At 41.4% G+C, this 19,684-nt stretch overlaps 1 protein-coding gene across 1 annotated transcript in view; it reads right to left on the reverse strand.

The window, feature by feature from the left end:
- LOC124285750 (uncharacterized protein C1orf112-like) overlaps nucleotides 1-19,684 on the reverse strand; it is a 43,389-nt gene that overhangs the window by 15,336 nt on the left and 8,369 nt on the right. Inside the window, 14 exon segments of the mRNA XM_046722023.1 lie at nucleotides 382-464; nucleotides 2,210-2,291; nucleotides 3,962-4,025; nucleotides 4,771-4,866; nucleotides 7,152-7,226; nucleotides 7,865-7,979; nucleotides 7,981-8,014; nucleotides 8,711-8,862; nucleotides 9,560-9,695; nucleotides 11,225-11,309; nucleotides 11,757-11,832; nucleotides 15,522-15,608; nucleotides 16,770-16,904; nucleotides 18,121-18,216. Of these exon segments, the coding sequence (XP_046577979.1) occupies nucleotides 382-464; nucleotides 2,210-2,291; nucleotides 3,962-4,025; nucleotides 4,771-4,866; nucleotides 7,152-7,226; nucleotides 7,865-7,979; nucleotides 7,981-8,014; nucleotides 8,711-8,862; nucleotides 9,560-9,695; nucleotides 11,225-11,309; nucleotides 11,757-11,832; nucleotides 15,522-15,608; nucleotides 16,770-16,904; nucleotides 18,121-18,216 (1,316 nt within the window).

Raw genomic sequence — 19,684 nt, forward strand, 5'->3', positions numbered from 1 at the left:
GGTCATGAAGCACCAACAGTCGACTACCATGTTGAACTCACCTGGTCATGAAGCACAAACAGTCGACTACCACGTTGAACTCACCTGGTCATGAAGCATCAACAGTCGACTACCACATTGAACTTTTCTGGTCATGAAGCACAGTTGACTACAATGTTGAACTCACCTGGTCATGAAGCATCAACAGTCGACTACCATGTTGAACTTACCTGGTCATGAAGCACAAACAGTCGACTACCACGTTGAACTCACCTGGCCATGAAGCACCAACAGTTGACTACCATGTTGAACTCACCTGGCCATGAAGCACCAACAGTCGAATACCACGTTGAACTTACCTGGTGATGAAGCACCAACAGCTGACTACCACTTTGAACTCACCTGGCCATGAAGCACCAACAGTCGACTGCCATGCTGGCCTGATATGGGTTAGATGACAGGCTGTAGGTAAACAGGATTTCTTCCTGTAGGTAGAAAGTAAATGGAAGTGTTACACAATGTCATGACAAAGAACTGTGGAGGCCGCCAAGACCAGGGTCCTGTACCACAAAACGAACTTAGCTCAGAACTACCAGACTTAAACTGAATGACTGACTGAGTTTTGGTTTTACGCCGCTTTTAGCAATATTCCAGCAACATCACGGCGGGGGACACCAGAAATGGGCTTCACACATTGTACCCATATGGGGATTCAAACCCGGATCCTCGGCGTGACAAAGCCAACGCTTTAACCATTAGGCTACCCCACCGCCCCCCAGACTTAAAAACAATCTTATGATCACAGTGCCCTACAAGAGGATTTTATCCAGCTTGCTTCAGTGTAGATTGAAAGTATTGTTTCTGGTTTGGGAACAGTTGTGCAGTGTACTTAGTCCATTTCTTTAATAACCAACTTTTGTTTGTATTCATGGATGAAATACTGTTGTTATCTGAAAACCAAGTGGAACAGCAACTGTGCCAATGATGCTCAGGGTGCAGTTGTACAGAACAACCTAAGCACTAAGACTACCTTAAGTCTAAGATATGTGAGTAACGGTCACCCTAGCACTAAGATCGTTTTGTACAACTGACTGACTGACTGACTGAGTTTGGTTTTACGCCGCTTTTAGCAATATTCCAGCAATATCACGGCTGGGGACACCAGAAATGGGCTTCACTCATTATACCCATGTGGGGATTCGAACCAGGGTCTTCGCCGTGACGAGCCAACGCTTTAACCACTAGACTACCCCACCGCCCCTCGTTTTGTACAAAAGCACCCTGGTTATTGATAGTCTTCAGCAGGGATTTATCCAGGATTCAAACTAAGTGCCACTTGCAGTGACAGTTCTTCGTTTCATAATATGAGATATTTCAACACAGGAGTCTCTCACATCATTGGCCCTGTTATCAGAAAAATACAAGTCACTTCTACAAAGCCATAAGAATTTATATTAATGGTAATAACAATAACAACATGGTATGAAAAATCTGTGTCACCAATTAGTATCTTAGTCCTGACGTTGACTGACTGTCACTCTCTGGGCAGGTCCAGATGTTTCCCTGCTTCAGATTAACTCTTTCATGTAATAATAATAATGTGTACTTCTATAGCACTAAATTCCATCCATCAAGTGCATGCCCGAAGCGCGCATACAAACAGACACTTCGTTATTACCCAGGATAACCCAAGCTGCCTGTCACATGACTTATCCCACCGGGTACCATTTTTTTTCGGGTGAACAGAGGCATGTTTGAACAAACGCACTTGCCTAAGGTGAGACCACATGTATCACATGTGCTTCGTTGTGGGGCAGTGCCCCTTTTCACAAAGCTCTCGTAAGCCTTAGATCTCGTAACTTTTCTCGTAGCATTCATACCTCCTGTACATAGGTGGTACGAATGCTACGAGAAAAGTTACGAGGTCTTAGGCTTACAAGAGCTTTGAGAAACGGGGCCCAGGGCTGAAGTCCTAGAGACTCTCAGGAGTCAAGCTGCCAAACATGGTCACCCATCCAAGGACTCTCCGAGCCTGACGTTGCTTTAACTGATTTGTGACCTGAGCTCTATGCACAGGACCACGTGCCACGTGACTTTGGCAAGTCCCTGGGAGGAATGTCCAAGACAAACCCCATCTGTCTCGAACCAAGACCATGGACCTTATCATCTTTTTCCTCAACATCAAGGAACTTAAGCAAGGAACATGAGAATTTTTAACAAAAGCACTTACCAGGACTGCAAAATGCCTGGCTGGAAAGCTGCCAATGAAGCCACACAAACTTGTACACACAAACTCATACAGACTAGCATCCCTGAAACATTAATATTATAGGATACAGTCAAATTCCGATGAGTCGAAAGCCGGTGTCTCAAATATTATGCATAACTCGAAGTACCTGTCGGTCCGACCATTCCCTGTTATAGTTGTCATCATTTGATTTCCGGTTACGCGAATTTGTCTCATAAATACACACGGTGACTCGAGAAGAACATTTTGTCCCATGAGATTCAAACAACAGCAATCTTGTATACATAAGCCGAAGTCAGTCAATGAGAAGTTGATTGGTATAGGAAACTGATCCAATTAACAAACAGCACAGCTCACACCTTTCCGCCTTTGACGGGTGAGTTCAAAAGGCAGATTAATGATTTTACGGAAATCTCTGTCTGTGCTAATCAGACTTGAACTGATAAGGTGCCCCTATTAGTGATAGGGAAATCATTAGATAAACAAATCCTTAGGTGGAGGAATTAGGTTCCTTTTTTTCTACCGTCATAGACATACCTATGTCTCGAATACATCGATAACTCGAATGTATTACTTGGTCCCCAGAGATTCGACTCATTGGGATTTGACTGTATTTATATAGAGCACATATCCACGCAACTAGTGCATGTTTAAGGTGCTGGTATTTTTTCCCCTCGATCATTGGATGTCAATCTCAACGGCACATCAAATTATCAATCTCAACTCCCTTGGGAGTAATGAGATACCCATTCACAGCTGGGTGGACTGAGACACACTTTGCACGTTGGCGTCTTAGCCAGTTCGCCCACCACGCCCCCCCAAACATTCATCACAACATGTTGTGTCATCAGGATCAACCCATTAGTCAGTCACACCACAAGGGATGTTCTTGTATGTCATACATCAATAAATTATTCACGTCTATACTGTATCAATATAATAAATCATCACTGTACTAGATACTCCCCGGCCAAATGTATGTGTCGTGTCATCAGGGATCAAGCTATCTCTCACACTAGGAAGGAATGTCATTGTATGTCGCAAAATTGATAAATTGTTAATGTCGATACCATATTACAGATATTGAATAATCCGCCACAACAAAAACATTTACATATAAGATAACCATGGTTAAGATGAACGATAAGAAGGAAGAAAATTTAATTTAAAACATTTAACGGATTTGTCTAGTTCATGTTTAGAGTGAGTGAGTGAGTTTGGTTTGACGCCGCTTTTAGCAATATTCCAGCAATATCACGGCGGGGGACACCAGAAATGGGCTTCACACATTGTGCCCATGTGGGGATTCGAACCTGGGTCTTCGGCAAAGCAAACGCTTTAACCACTAGGCTCCCCCACCGCCCCAGTTCATGTTTAGAATCAGGGTGATAGATTACAGTTCCAGGTCTGTGAATAATCAAGTCTGGAACCTACAGTCTAGCGATTGATGTCACGAGCATCAATCTTTGTGATAGGGACGCCATCACATTCATTAACCAAGTCAACCAGCCTGACCATCTGATGATCCAATCAGTCGCCTCTAACTACTCATAGTTGCTAAGGACCAGTTCCGGGTGATCAGGCTCACAGACTTGGTTGACACATGTCATCGTGTCCCAATTGTGTAGATCGATGCTCATGCTGTTGATCACTGGATTGTCTGGTCCATGTAGCTAGAATCTTGCTGTGTGCGTCTTTAGATAACAAACAAATCCAGTTCCAACCTCTACCTACCTCTGCTGTTTCCCTGGTATGACCGCTCCAGGCAGACACACAGACAAAGCCAGCTCCACATAGCCTGAAACAGTTTGCTGTCTATCAAGGGAAGATAAGTGGGACGCTTATTAAGTCTGACAGGAAACAAATCAGTGACAGGGGATCCACAGTCAAGAGGTGGGAACAAACAATGAGCAAAGCAAACATGAGATACAAGAGGTCTTCTCTCTCGCTGAGATCATCATCGGGAGACAGAAAGGTATGGCATGTGGTAATCTCAAAAGTCAAATCTGAAACATTTATACTTTGGAGTAACAACAAATGATTGGAAATATCATCACTGTACAATATTGTACACTAATGAGGACAATTTTATGGATATACAACTTCTTTATTCTGTATAGGAGACGTTTCGACATAGATTCTAATGGCGTCAAGCAAGTGAGGAATGTTAGGTGGTAGCTGGAGTGGAAGAACTTCTTCTCTTAGTCACTTCTATGTCGAAACGCGACAACAGAATAAAGAAGTTGTATATTAGAATCTATGTTCATCCAAACGGTCAATATTATACAGATGATATTTCTGTTCATTTGTTGTATATCCATAAAAATGTGTCCAGACTTGATTCTTCAGATTATCCTCAACTTCTAGAATACCAATCAAAGAAGTCAAGATAACAACATCTTTTAGTTCGTGAGTGTGATGTTTGATACTTGTACCGCTGTCAAGCAGGGATGAAGTTGTTATCAATATTCTACGTCCCAACTTGTAACATGCCACACAATGAAGTTATCATCCCTGTTGAAATCACTGATTCTGTTCCTTACATTTCCCAATGCTGTTGAAGACAGCCTGCATTATGTTGTCTACTGGGGTGTCTTCAGGGTGTGCTGTTGGATGGATCCAATGGTCCTGATCATCACCTGCTCAACAATTCGCTGTCTGTGAGTCAAGGAGACGATTTCTTTTTCTTCATTTATTAAAAAAAAACTATCCGAAATTACATCTTTCTTATATTTTCTCAGGGCTCCAGATAATTTTTCAACATCAGGAGTACGTACTCCTTATTTGTTCAATATTGAGTACTGGAAAACCTGAAGTGTACATTTAGAGTACTGAATGGAAATTAATGGAGTATCAGTAATCTTGTGTTTCGTTTCATATATGCACCACAACATTGCTACTCTTGTGTAAACAGGTCAATGAACAATAAAACAATACTCTTTCAGATAAATCGGTAAGACCTTACATCATTGCTGTGGAGTTTATCTGCTACGTTTTCCAAATTATTTCCTACCGTATTGTGCATATTTGTTATCCGTACATACGCCGATACGGCCCTTATCTGGAGCCCTGGTTTCTAACACAATGTTTGTTCTTCACAACACATCCCCGTCCTCACAGAGTTCACTCACATTGTGCCTACATTACATTCTGCCTACAGTCCTATTAACATATATGGGGAGTGTAGGCACACTGGCGATGGAAAGTGAAAACATTCATCACCCCAGTATCTATATGGTATGATCCAGTTAAGTAACAGATAAAAAGAACAACATTCTGAGTGCATCATTATTAAGATGATAATAATAGCATCAAACATAGCATTTTCTTTTTCAGAAGAAGTCCTCCTTGGGGTACATGTAAGCATTTAAATGTCCATTTTAAATCCTACGACAGTTGCAACTATATTTTCAATAAAATATTTACAAAACAAAAAACTCGTTTTGTCTTGTGAGACCACCCCTACAGGACCCCCTACAGCCAAGAGCAGGTAACTCTTGCTGTCTACCTCGTACCTCACTTTTCATGCTGTCGTTCTGTTAAGATGATAATAATAGCATCAAACATAGAATTATTTAAAGACACTTTTCATAACACTCATGTCTACACAAAATACAGTGGAAGCTGTCTAAACCAGCACACGTCGGGACTGCATAAATGATCCGGCTTTGACAGCGTGCCGGAATGTAGAGCTGACACGGTTACCTACGACTAGACTGACTGACTGAGTTTGGTTTTATGCCGCTTTTAGCAATATTCCAGCAGGGGACACCAGAAATGGGCTTCACATATTGTACCCATGTGGGGATTCGAACCCGGGTCTTCGGCATGGCGAGCCAACGCTTTAACCATTAGGCTACCCCACCGCCGCCCTACGACTAGAACTAAACCAGTTTTATCACTCTCATATACATTGTTGCATGAGGTGGTTCTCTCAATTTCTCTCTCAACTCACTAATTACATGTGCAAGTACACCCATACTGAACTAAGATTAAATTATCTTTGTCGGCAACCATGTAGTTTCAATACTGTAGTTTACTGACTCCTTGCCACGCGCCGGATTAGACAGCGCTGATTACTGTATAAACACATATTTGGGCGACTCAATTCATGCCGAGACCCGGAATTGACAGCTGCCGGATTGCAGAGCTTTTAAATGATGATAACTGAGAATATTTTACACCAATGTTGACAACTTGCCGGATTGGACAGCTGCCGGTTTTGACAGCTTCCACTGTATAGTTAATTAAAGATTGAGCTTGAGGAGGTGGCTTGCAGCATCAAGGAACTGCTGTATATGTTTTGGACTGGTTTCTGGACTGGTCTGTTTGTCGTTATTGGGTTAGGAAGGGTGTTATTATTTGTCAAAGTGCCTACACATGCAGAACCTACAGACTGTTATATGTTGTTTTAAGACTGTAGGCAGAATGGCGTGTAGGCACATTGTGAGGACACCCCTCACAGGCACATCTGTGACTATAACAATAAAGGCAGGAACACTGATATGTCCTAATTGACAACAGCTTTGGTGATTAGGTGGATCGCAACTCTGTAGCACATCAGTTATGTGGACCCTTGAAAACATATATATAATCTTGGTCTGAAATGAAATTTGATCTAAGAATCATTTCAGTAAAGTTTGATTGGTATAATCAGGTAGTCATTCCATTCAAATATACACTTCACATATTTTGAGCAACACTTTTCATCTCATAAGAAGATACAAATGTCTCTACCAAACAAGAAGTAGTCATATTAGTATATCAGCGGTCCAGCATAAGGGAAGAAATGTTTGGTACTAAGTTGCCAAAATGAATTTCTAAATATAAAATATATGTCACTGAATTTCTGTAACTGACAAGAAATGGTGAAAAAGAATGGATGTCTACCACTGCTGTGTCCTTCCTACCACATGTATCATACCTGAACATTTAGGCAGCATTTCCAGGATAAGAGTCTGTACAAGCAGTAGAGGCAGGTGGCTGTCCTCTGGAGCATCTGTGGACGAGGAATATATCATCAGCATATGCACATCAAAAGCAAACAAACAATGTGTTGTACCTTGTGACACATACTCACCTGTGTTGTACCTTGTGACACACTTACCTGTGTTGTACCTTGTGACACATACTCACCTGTGTTGTGCCTTGTGACACACTTACCTGTGTTGTACCTTGTGACACATACTCACCTGTGTTGTACCTTGTGACACATACTCACCTGTGTTGTACCTTGTGACATTACTTACCTCCTGTTATACCTGTGACACATGTGCCTTGTGTACATTACACATACTCACCTGTGTTGTACCTTGTAACACATACACGCCTGTGTTGTACCTTACTTACACTGTGTGTTGTACCTTGTGACACTTACTTACATACCAGTGTTGTACCTTCTGACATTACTACCCTACCTGTGTTACTACCTCTGTTATACCTTGTGACACATACTCACCTGTGTTGTACCTTGTGGCACATACACACCTGTCTAGTACCTTGTTACACAACTCACCTGTGTTCTACCATGTGACAGACACTCCCACCTGTGTTTCACCTTGTTTCATATTCACTCACCTTTGGCGTACCTTCTAAAACATACACTCACCTGTGTTGAACCACATGACATACACTCACCTATATTGCATCTAGTGACACACTGGCGGAAGTGTCTGTTGCCAGTGAGGCTGGACAGCAAGGGATCTACAGCAACACTGATCTGTGAGCGGATCTGGTCCAAGTGAGTCTGCTGGAAGCTTGGGTGCTGAGAGGCTAGGAGGCAGCAACCTGTGCAGACATAATATCAGGGGTAGATTACCACTCAGCGACATTGGACATAAATTAACATGAATTTTGTTTACTAACCAACAGAAAGTGCCTTATAATTTTTCAAATAAATTCTATATTGACTGTGGATAAATTACCTGAAAATTATGCAGACAACAAACCTAGTTAAATAGGCATCAACAGTTGAGATGCTACCCTAAATGTGAACTTGTTTCTTGCTTACCACAATAATGTTCTCAAAATATTTTCAAATATTGTTTATTATATATCGTAGCCTTGTGGTTAAAGTGTATGCTCATAACACCGAAGACTGAGTGACTGAGTTTAGTTTTACGCTTAGTTATTCCAGCAATATCGTGAGGGGACACTTGTGGTTAAAGTGTACCTGTGGGGAATCGCCATCACACCGAAGAACCAGGCTCGATACCCAATCACCACAATCGAAGAATTTCCAGGCTTGATTTTGAAGCCCCCATTTCTGATGTCCTCCACTGTGATATTGCTAAAAGCGGCTTAAAACCTATCTCACTCACTTGAATATAGGATGTAAGTGCTATCACAGGATAATGAATCTTCCATGAACGTACATAATGGTCGTGATGAAACGAACCCCAGTTCACAGAAAACAACCAAATTTCATGAAAATTTAATAAAAATAATAAATCTGCAACCCTTGGCAACCATCACAATAACTACCTGTGTATGCTGAGGACGAGCTCAAACACCTCCTTCTCACACTGACCCAGGTAATCCCGGAAATCCTTCACCAGGATAACCAGGATCTTCACCTGGAAACCCAGGATCTTCAGAGATTTGACGAATGCTTTCTCATCCCCTTGGGACTGGACCTGTGAAACATACTAACACTTTATAACTAAAGACAATTACTTCCAGCATACTTTAACCTTTTAAAAATCAGTTGAAAAGAAAAGTAAAATGGATATGAGATACTGCAGTAGCAAGTAGCAAACTTCAGTACATTAATAGAGGAGTCTGTCCATCTACATCAATTTCCTAAACTGTCCATCCTTGAGCACAATTTCTTGTATTATTACCTACGAGGGCAACATATCGGGGTTCATATTTTTCATACGATGCCCTAGGGCAAAATATCACTTTGTCATGGTGACGTGACGTCATGAACAAGGCTTTGACGTCACGTTTCTTCTGTGACGCGTTGCGCTTGAAAGGCAGATTTGGTCATTTTCCTCAATTGTTTGAAAGTAGATTTGGTTTTATCCGGACAATTTGAGACTTCAGTAACACTCGTGCCTAAATATCGGTATATCCCTTCATCTCTCTCAATAAATCAATAGTCAATAAGCAAAACAAAACATTTAGCCAACAACATAGTATGACATGGGCACGAATATAATATCCTCTATTTATTTATCTATTGTTTAACATTGCAGGTAGTAATACTTCAGCTAGATGATGGCAGCCAGTAAATAATAAGTCAGACCAGGTGTTCCATTTGAGTACGACCAATTCTAACCCAGAATCCCAACTGGATAATTATTTCATCTTATCCCACTGAGCTGTTACCATTCCATCGTCATCCATCCTTGGCAGCAGTTGAAACAGGTACTGGTAGCCTGTCATTATCTCCTGACACAGATGCCTTATCATGCGACACATGTCCAGCTGACCCTGTAGCAGGTGCTTGTATTGGCTGCTGATTCTGAAGGATATCACATAACACCAGGGTTAGACCAATATTCCATTACTAACTCCCAAGGATTTTTCTTACAACATTCGATATGTAAATCTTGAGTCACATGTTGCTAATGTATAACTATACTGCTTATTTCAAAAGAAAATATCCCAAGAATATTGTTGAGGTTCTAAAAAGAATTGAGTGAGTTCAGTATGAAGTGGGCAGAAAGGTTGAAGTTGTTTGAAACTTAACAATATTCCAGCTACATATTGGCATAGTGGCAGTCAGTAATTAATCAAGTCTGGACTAGACAATCCAGTGATCAACAGCATGAGCATCAATCTATGCAATTCAGATACAATTACATGTGTCAACAAAGTCAGCAAGTCTGACTACCCGATCCCGTACGTCGCCTCTTACGACAAGCATGGGTTACTGAAGACCAATTTTTAACCCAGATCTTCACGGGTTTCACACACTTAGGTACAACAAGATAGTCTGGACACAGTCTCATACATACAGTGTATACAGTCTGGGATACAGTCTCATACATACAGTGGCTGAAGAATTCTAACCCAGACCTTCTCCTGGGACATCATTCTCATACACAGAGTTACTACTGTCTGGGACAGTCTCATAACCTCTGTTCTAATCTGGACGGCTCTTTCATGGTGTGTATACGTTCAAGACTGGAGGCAATCAGATTTAGTTTCAAAAGTGATCATTCCACAGGCCTCAGTAATTTCCGTTGATGCTTCGAGAAAACTAAATTTCTTCCCCAGGCGATCACAAACGTTTCTTCTTGACAGAACTCAGTCATGTTATGGCGGATCAGTGGCGTCTCCATCGCCCTCGTTGACAACGGACAAGCTAGCCATTAAACGTCTTGTGTGTAACATCAACACAAGTCCCCGGAAGATTGGGGATATTTGTGGCCCCACATTTGCTTGTGTTAGTCAAGTTGAATCAAGCCGATGTAACCGTGTTCTGATTGGATAGAAAGAAGGAGATAATTCGTGTTGCGATCTTTTGCCGCTAGGGGATTTTACGAGAACCGGGAAATATGGCCGTATTAGAACAGAGGTTCTTAGGGAGATATGACAAGTAACCTCTGTGGGAAGAGAATGCTGGGACATATGAAGGAACACGTTTCAAACTACATGGAAAGTCCTTTAACTTTCTGATTTTTCTGTGTGTTTTTCTAACCTAGAAACCCCACAGGTCCCCCTAATTCATAAAACCAAAAACATCAAATTAGTCCAAAAGTACTGTTAATGCACACTTAATTGCAGTATCTTAATTGTTCCATAACGTGACAAAGTCAGCGAGCCTGACCACTCAATCCCATTAGTCGCATCACACAACAAGCATTGGTTGCGGAAGACCAATTCTTAGCTGGATCTTCACGGTAGAAAAGCTTGAAGTGATGTAGTTCATAGACTACCGCTGAGGAGGCTGTGACAAACCAAGAAACAAAATATGGGTGAACATGGGACTTAAATCCTGTGTCCATAGCTGTGTCTTATGTGAATCATTCCCTAAAGTTTACTCACTTGGACACTGCCTTCCAGAGGCTGACCACCACCTTCATGTCAAGTGCAGTGACAATCTGACACACCTCGAATAACCCGTCACACACTGAAACACAACTGACAACTCAGATACCTTGAACAAGCAGTAACACACTTAGATGGTTGATTTGTTGTTTAACGTCGCTCTCAGCAATATTCCAGCTACATGGCGGTGATCTGTAAATAATCGAGGCTGGACCTGACAATCCAGTGATCAACAGCATTAGCATCAATCTATGCAATTTCTCTGAAAATGAAGAAAGTCTCAGGGCTCCTTTCATTATATTTTGATTTTTTTCACTATGAGCCTTTTTCTGTAAAATGTGTTCATTTCAGAGACTAGTTGTTAGTCTAGCGAACACTTTAACCACTAGGTTACCCCAACGCCCCACATTAACTATAACCATATGAGAAGACTTGGGTTCTCTGTAACCTTTCCCGAGTAGTATAGCTTGATTATTGCAGAACAGCACTGAGAGAGGTTATTTCCGTTTCTGCTGTGTGACAGACATACCCTGACATAGATCCTGGACATCTTGTTCTGAGGCTTCTCCAGTGATGGTTGTCCGGTCTACCATGTTCAGGAACGCCTGGAACACAGCATTCTACGGATGTCACATTACAGGTGCCTCATATGATATGATACCAGTGTTCACGAATAGCGTCGGACCCTCTGACAAATCCGTCAGATTCGCCAACGTTCCGATAACGCCGGCCGCAGTGTCTGTATATTTCTTTGACTTTGACTGAAGTTGTTATATGTGACATGTGACACTTGTTTGCTGTTCATAAATCTTTTGTTTGTTAATAATTTCAATGCCAATCATAAGAAATGTTAAATCTGAAATGTGTGTTTAATTTTTATTCTATGGGTCTTGTGAATTTTCAATAGGTGAGACAGATGTCTGAAACGTATAGGACCCAATGTCCTGTTACTTTGAAACACCATTTGTGAACTCTGACAATACGTGTCTTGATACTGAGGTCATGAAATGATATGCATAGAGAATACTACGAGGTCTCATTACATACAAATTATCTGAAAGCGAGTGTCCTTCCTATGGTATCTGACCTGAGCCGGCGAGGTCAGATAACATAGGAAGGACACTCGTTCGTATAATTCATATGTAATGAGACCTCGTGGATATTTTATTTATTACCCACGTCTTACATGCATTAAATTGACAAAATAGCGTATTTTTGTTAATATTTCGGTTTCAAACCGAAACCGGTTTCATTAAGAGGTTGCGGAAGAGTTTGGACTGTAGTACACTATTTGCATGACGTCACACTGTAATGACGTCACTGCCTTGGTAACTGACGTCACGATGCATGTCAGTTGTCATCCCTCCTACAGTAAACAACTCCGTAGCACCCCGTTTCTTGGTTTGCAGTTGCTTCATTCGGCTAACATCACTGGTGGAAACATTGCGTTTATGTTTTCCGATGGATATAATGTCTCAGTTCGACTCACAATTAAACAGCGACACAACAACGTTCGCGATGTTTACATTCCCACAATGCATTTAAGTTGTAGAATGAATGAATTCACGCGTTTGTTATGAATGAAAAAATAGTTACGTCAGAATGTGACCTAATTGAGAGGTCATCAGTTATCCAATCAAATCGTTAGAAGCTCAGGTCAAGTCGTTACGACACAGGTCATCGCGATACGACACTCGTGTGATGTACGAGAATAGTATGCAACTACCCATACGTTGACCACGTGGGTAATAAATCGTGATACTACATTTCTGACAGTTTGCGCATCACAAGCAGCCAATTACGTTGATGGCAAAATCATACCATAGTAGGGGTGTCACGATACACCAATCTCACGATACGATACGTATCACGATTTTAAGGTCACGATACGTTCGTATCGCGATACATAATTTTCGCGCCTTTTCATAGCATTACCTTACTGGCAACGTACGCGCTCGCTGATTAGTCCATCAAAATAGTCTAGCCAATCACAAAAGCTGTTAGTTTTCCAACCTATTTTTTAAGTAAAGCTAGCTACATCTATTTATAGGAGCGGTCTCGTATAATTTTACTCTCAAGACTTTGAAGGAGATGGATATAGCATAAAAATTTGAATCGATAAAGTTTTAAAATAGGAATCGATACACGCAAGCATGTATCGCGTATCGTATCGTCAGTAAAAATGTATCGATGCATCGATACATTCGCGTATTGCGACACCCCTATACCATAGCACACCAGTCACAAATATTCTGGAAGATATTACTAGAGAAGGGAAAACTGAGATTCAGCAAAGTATCCATCAACCACTCACCAAATCTAGACACATTTGATGTTCTGTATAACAAAATTACAAGAGAAAAATGTCCTGTTTGCATTTAACAAAAGATGTTTTATATGAAATATCGGTGCAACATCAAAGTAATAATTGATACATGACAAAAATGAATCGATACTAAAACAAATGCATCATGTATTGTATCGTGCAAAGCTTGCCAGTGATGCATCGGTGAATTGTGACATTCCTACAGTGATCAGTAGATACATTAGTGAGTGTGTAAGTTGTGTTTTAGAACTGCTGTAAACAGGATTCCAGTTGGGAAGGCGTTTCCTATTCTCGCGGTACTAACGAATATCGGCTGAAAAAATAACACAAACAATTCTTATCGTACGAATGCTTGTTGTTTATAAATGAAGGGCCTTCTCCTCTATCATCTGCATCTATCAGCTGCTAGATCCATCAGGTGAATTACCACTCGTGAGCCTGGTGATAAACAATGCCATCCGCCATTGACGAAATGAGGCTTCTCCCATTCTCGCTGTATAACGAGTTATGAAGTGTATGGAAGAGCAATCCTGCCAGAAAGGGCAGGAAGAAGTTACGATATGTCCAAGTTGGTATAAACTTCCCAATATTCGTGACATTGCAAGATTTTGATCACTCAGAGACTAGGGCCACTTCCTAGTTACCAGTTGATGATCTAAACAACCGCTAAGTGTTGTGCATCGGCAATTTCGGCAGAAAACGTGTTTACCGCGATAATAGGAAACCTGCGAGAATAGGAGACAGACCTATATATCATGGCTTAACACTGTATTGAGCAGTCTTCACGTTATATCATTGCCAGCACATCCTCACGGGTACCCATTTTACAGCTGGGTGAACTGAGACAATGTGGATCTAAGTATCTTGTCCAAGGATACTACACAAATGTGCCCACCTCGGGACCCGAACCTAGGTGCCTCAACCGGGGATCGAACTCGGGCCTTCAGCGTGATAGGCAGACACCTTACCACTCCACTACTGCGCTCCAGTGGTAAAAAACATGAGCATTGGTACGGTGGTGTCAAACGTATAAACAGGACTACCTGGGATTCGAACTCACAATCATGTTTCTGGCTTGCCGAAGGTGCAACACTGCATGACAAATGCAGGGCTCGATTTAAGAGATGTTACCCTACTTGCACCGGGTGCAACCTAACATAAAAACCTACTTGCACCAGCCAAATTCCAGCTGCAATGTAGTGTGTTAAAACGTCATAGGTTTCGGTGTAAATATACATATTTCTGTGATGTAGTACCCATGAAACGATAGCAACACAAAGACGCAGCTGATCCCTATTTACAAGAGCTATCATAGCTGAAACGTGTCTATAAATAGCAATGTTTCGCTGCCACAGCTATTCAAAGTTTAGAAGAAAAATGAGCTGACATACTTATGCTTTTAATGTTAGATATATTGTTGACTTGTTTCCTCAAAAATTGACTTGCACCTTCAGCAAGTTTGACTAATAACTAGGTTGCACTTTCTAATATGGGGTTGCACCAGTGCAAGTAGCAAAGCACTAAATCAAGCCCTGAAATGGCATAACCTTCAACCACTAGGCCATCCCAAAACAGACACACTAGATACAACACCTTTTCGTTCATATCGTACCTAACTCAAAAGTCTTGAACACAAAAATCAAAGGATGCAACAAAACAGAAAACCCGGAATATGAAGACATACTGACTTGAATAATTATTAACATATTTTCCAAGATTCCAGGCTCTTAATTAACATTTCATAATTACTTATTAAGTTATACGATATCACATCTAACAACTGATAAAGAGCCATATTGTGGTCTACCATGTCTGCATTCTAAACTCTAAACTCTTATAACAACTGTCAGCACCCTCTGTTGGCAGACTTGAACCTCACATCTCCTGACAGTTTCGAACTTTCTGTTTTTCATTCATTAACAGTACATGAATATAGATATATATAAAAAAAAATTGGTAACCATTTACCATCTGGAGACTGTGGGCTTTCCGGAAGAGAGATGAGAGAGGTTCAGACAGCATCCCCAACAGGTCCTTGTACAGGTCGCCACTATCCTGCATGGATAGAAGAAGCAGACGTCATTCCAAGTCGCCTCGAATTCCATATTGAATCCTGGGACATATGATTTGTTTGTTGGTTGGTTGTTTAATGCCACACTCAGCAATATTCCAGCTATATGGCAGCAGTCTGTAAATTGTCAAGTCAGGGAACTGAAAGGGATTCAAGTTTCCCCTTAACAGTTCGAAGGAGAAGGGAGATAAGGCCAAAAATAAATGTTGTGGTTCCGATTTCCTACATTTCAGAACTAGGGTAGGTAGGTAGGTAGGTAGGTAGGTAGGTAGGTTTTTTGTGGTTTTTTGGGCAAAATATTTTTACATTACTCATGTGTCAGAAAATAAATTTAATTTATTATGTGGTGAGTAAAATTGTTTGGCTCGGCGGGAATATTTAGGGTCGGTAGGGAAATCGGAACCACAAGCTTTTTTTTTAGGCCTAAGCAATATAGCATGAGTCAGGATAAGGACAAATACTTGTTTTTGATAACTACATGTCATATTCTGAGGCCTATCAAACTTCAACTCTTGTCTAGACAAACCAGTCCTTTTAATACAAGAAATGACTTGTCAAGGGTTAATGATACACCATGAACCAAGTGCCCAAGTCTGACCATTAAGATTCCTCAAGCTTAGCCACTGGTGCCTGTTCTAACCCTAAATACACACTAACATGAGGGGCGGTGGGGTAGCCTAGTGGTTAAAGCGTCCGCTCATCACGCCGAAGACCCGGGTTCAACTCCCCACATGTATGGGTACAATGTGTGAAGCCCATTTCTGGTGTCCCTTGTCATGATTTTGCCAAAAGTGGCGTAAAACCATACACACTCACTCATTAACTCCGATTCCCCACAAGTGCCAATTCTAACCACGGATCCAAACAAGGGTAGTGTTCTCACCAAACTTTAGCCAAGGGTCTTGGGGGGCCACTCAGGTGGGGTGTCCAAAAATAATAATAATTGAATTTGGCAATATTGAAGTGTGTTTTGAGACCTCTCCTAGACTGGCCATGGGCCAAAATAATCAATTTTCCTGGATACATAACCTCGCCTTGTTTCAACATTACCCCCTTAAATCTTTATTGCAGATTTACATCGAACATTCAAAATGAAACCAAAATCCCGGAATCCGAGGATCTGGAGACAATTCTCATGTCCCCACCTTGCAGTGGGAGTAGGAGCCTGCCAGTATGTGGACTGTACAGCCTGGGAGAGAGTGCACATGTTCCACCTGCAGCTGATTGCTGGACACGCCCCTTACACAGCTCTCCACACAGTCCACCACCTCCACAGCCATCTGCAACATATGCACATAGTTCCATAAACAATGGATGCTGGTCACACAATTTTTAATTCTTAGCTTGCTGCATATGAGGCATTAGAAAGAGACAAACTGCCAAACAGTTACCCATCTAAGGACTCATTGCGACTAACACAGCCTGACATGTGACTTGCCACACAATATATAGATGAGCAAAATATACATATGTGAACTTAGGCTGTAATGATTCACTTGCATATTCGGTGAATCGAACCGTAGCCCTTTATGAATTCAATTCGTTATTCGTGGTCACCAGAACAGTATATTAACGAATATTTACGATTTTTTTAAGGGAGCATGTTTTACTTGAACCCTTATGTCCTTTCCAAAGTGAGATATGCAAGAATGGAGCATGTACTAGCATTGCAGTAGTGCCAGTCATGTTAGTTTGCCAAGACTGCACATAGTACTGTCGATTATAACTATTACACACCAAATTTGAGATCACTGGTTATTGCTCTGACAAATCAAAACTGTCAACATGGGCGTTCTATATTGTACATCAACCACTTAACTACAATATTGTATTCGTGAATATTCATGATTCATATTCACATAGTGTACCCATTATTCATATAATATGAAAAAGAGACAACTGTATATTCACCACATAGTGTATTTGTGCTGCTTTACCAATATTACTAATGTCACCGAACATATAAATGATGAAAATTGAGTGGGGAATCAACTGTATACCAAATATCTATAAAAGGCTACCCCACAGCCCCCACAGCTAAAAGAAGTTCACCTATTAAGCCATACTGACCATATATATCATTGCTAATGACAGGTGTATTATTGAAGAAGTGTGCGCCCAACACATATGATTTTTCATGTGAGTGAGGAAGACAGCATTTTTAACTTCAAATATCCTTTACATCCTTTGGAACAATAAGTTTTCATGAAGTTCAGTGAGGTGAAGTTTGTGAGTGAGTGAGTATGGTTTCACGCCACTTTTTGCAATATTCCAGCAACATCAAGGCAGGGAATACCAGAAATGAGCTTCACACATTGTACTCATGTTGGGAATCTAACCCAAGTCTTCAGTATGACGAGCGCACGCTTTAACCACTCAGCTACTCCACCGCCCCAGGTGAAGCTTGTAAGAACAGACACGTTGTTATTGCTTCAATTACAACACAGAACAATATGTGGTCTGCTGAAAAGGTAAGGTATAGGTAAAAGCAATCACCTCAAGTGACTGTGTTATTTCCCCAGCTGTGAGACACGTCCCTTGGTGGATCCCACTTCGAATACCATCCAGAATCTTGTCAAAATTCTTGCACGTCTTCAATATGGCAGCAAATGGAAAAAGACAACATGACAATGTTGCACAAATATTCACAACACAAGATGATTTCTTGGATTTCTCCCTGAGAAAGCATTTCATTGATATACATGTAATCAGACATTTTTTTAATGCTTTGTTTACAGATTTCTTTAAGAAAGATCATGGCTGATTGGTGATAAACTTAAAACAACTTCGAAAACTATTTTTATGGTACTTCATAAAGTTACCTAAATATGTTGCCATACATGCACTAAAGCCGAGTTCTAGCTCAACAGGTTTGTGATGTTTGAGACACCTATACTGAACCACAAAAGAAACGCAACTTTTCAAAACCAAATGCAACATTTTGTTCTTACAAGGTGGTGTTTTTATTATGATTGTACCGTTTTGTTAACATGTTTTTCAATCCAAATTGACAGTTATTACCAACATCAGTGTGTTTTCTGATGAAAAAGCATATCGACCATATGCACCTAAAAAGGCAGACATGGTAGAAGGTTCTGTATGACATTCCTGAAAATGAAAATGCACGTGCAAGTCGTGACAACCCTACCAATGAATGCGAGTCCCAAACTCCCCTGAAATCATTCTTGTTTTGACACAATCACCATGCCACGACTTACGAGAGATCAGAGGAATCAAGCCTTGGGACGATTGCAAGTTGGCCAGTCTGCACCGAGAGAAGCCAATCATTTTAATGTTCATGTTAGACAAATCTACCAACTGCAGGAGCAGTATCAGGCCACTACCAGCATCCACGCAGTGGACAACCTTCAGTAACATCACAAAGTCGACCGACAGATTGTGCGCAACCGTCAGAAGGATCGCATCACCAGAGCGACGAAAACAGCACACCAGACCACAGGGACTCACAACAGACCCATTAGTGCCGATACAGTGCGTCGACGTTAGCGCCGAAGAAACCTCTGCAGTCACGGACCATATCGTGGTCCTGTCCTCACCGCTCGTCACCGGCGTTATCGACAATGGAGAAATGTGCTTTTTTTCTGGTGAGCTGACATTGTGTTTCAACAGCCGATGGCAGAGTGAGAGTACGGCAAAAGCGTGGGGAGCAGTTTTCCAATGAGTGTATTGTTGAAAGAGACTCATTGGGTGGTCCAAGCATCATTGTGTGGGGTGCAATCGGTTTGAACCAGAGAGTTGGCCCAGTGGTGTTCCAGAATATCGGCCCAGGACGAAGAAATGGCTTGACAGTTGCTCACTATATTGACCAAGTCACAAGACAACACGTTGTACCACGCTTTGGACGTCACAGAAATCACGTCTTCTATCAAGACAATGCTCGTGCCAAAACAGCCAGAGCACCAATGGACTTCCTAAGACAATATGGCATCCAAACCCTACAATGGCCTGCACTCATTTCTGATGTAAGTCCAATAGAACACCTTTGGGATGAGATTCAAAGAAGACTGAATGACCTCCAACCAAGGCCGACAACTGCGGC

The sequence above is a fragment of the Haliotis rubra genome, unplaced genomic scaffold (genome assembly GCF_003918875.1).
Source record: "Haliotis rubra isolate DU_JTF1 unplaced genomic scaffold, ASM391887v1 Scf369, whole genome shotgun sequence".
In the NCBI taxonomy this organism is placed as follows: Eukaryota; Metazoa; Mollusca; class Gastropoda; order Lepetellida; family Haliotidae; genus Haliotis; species Haliotis rubra.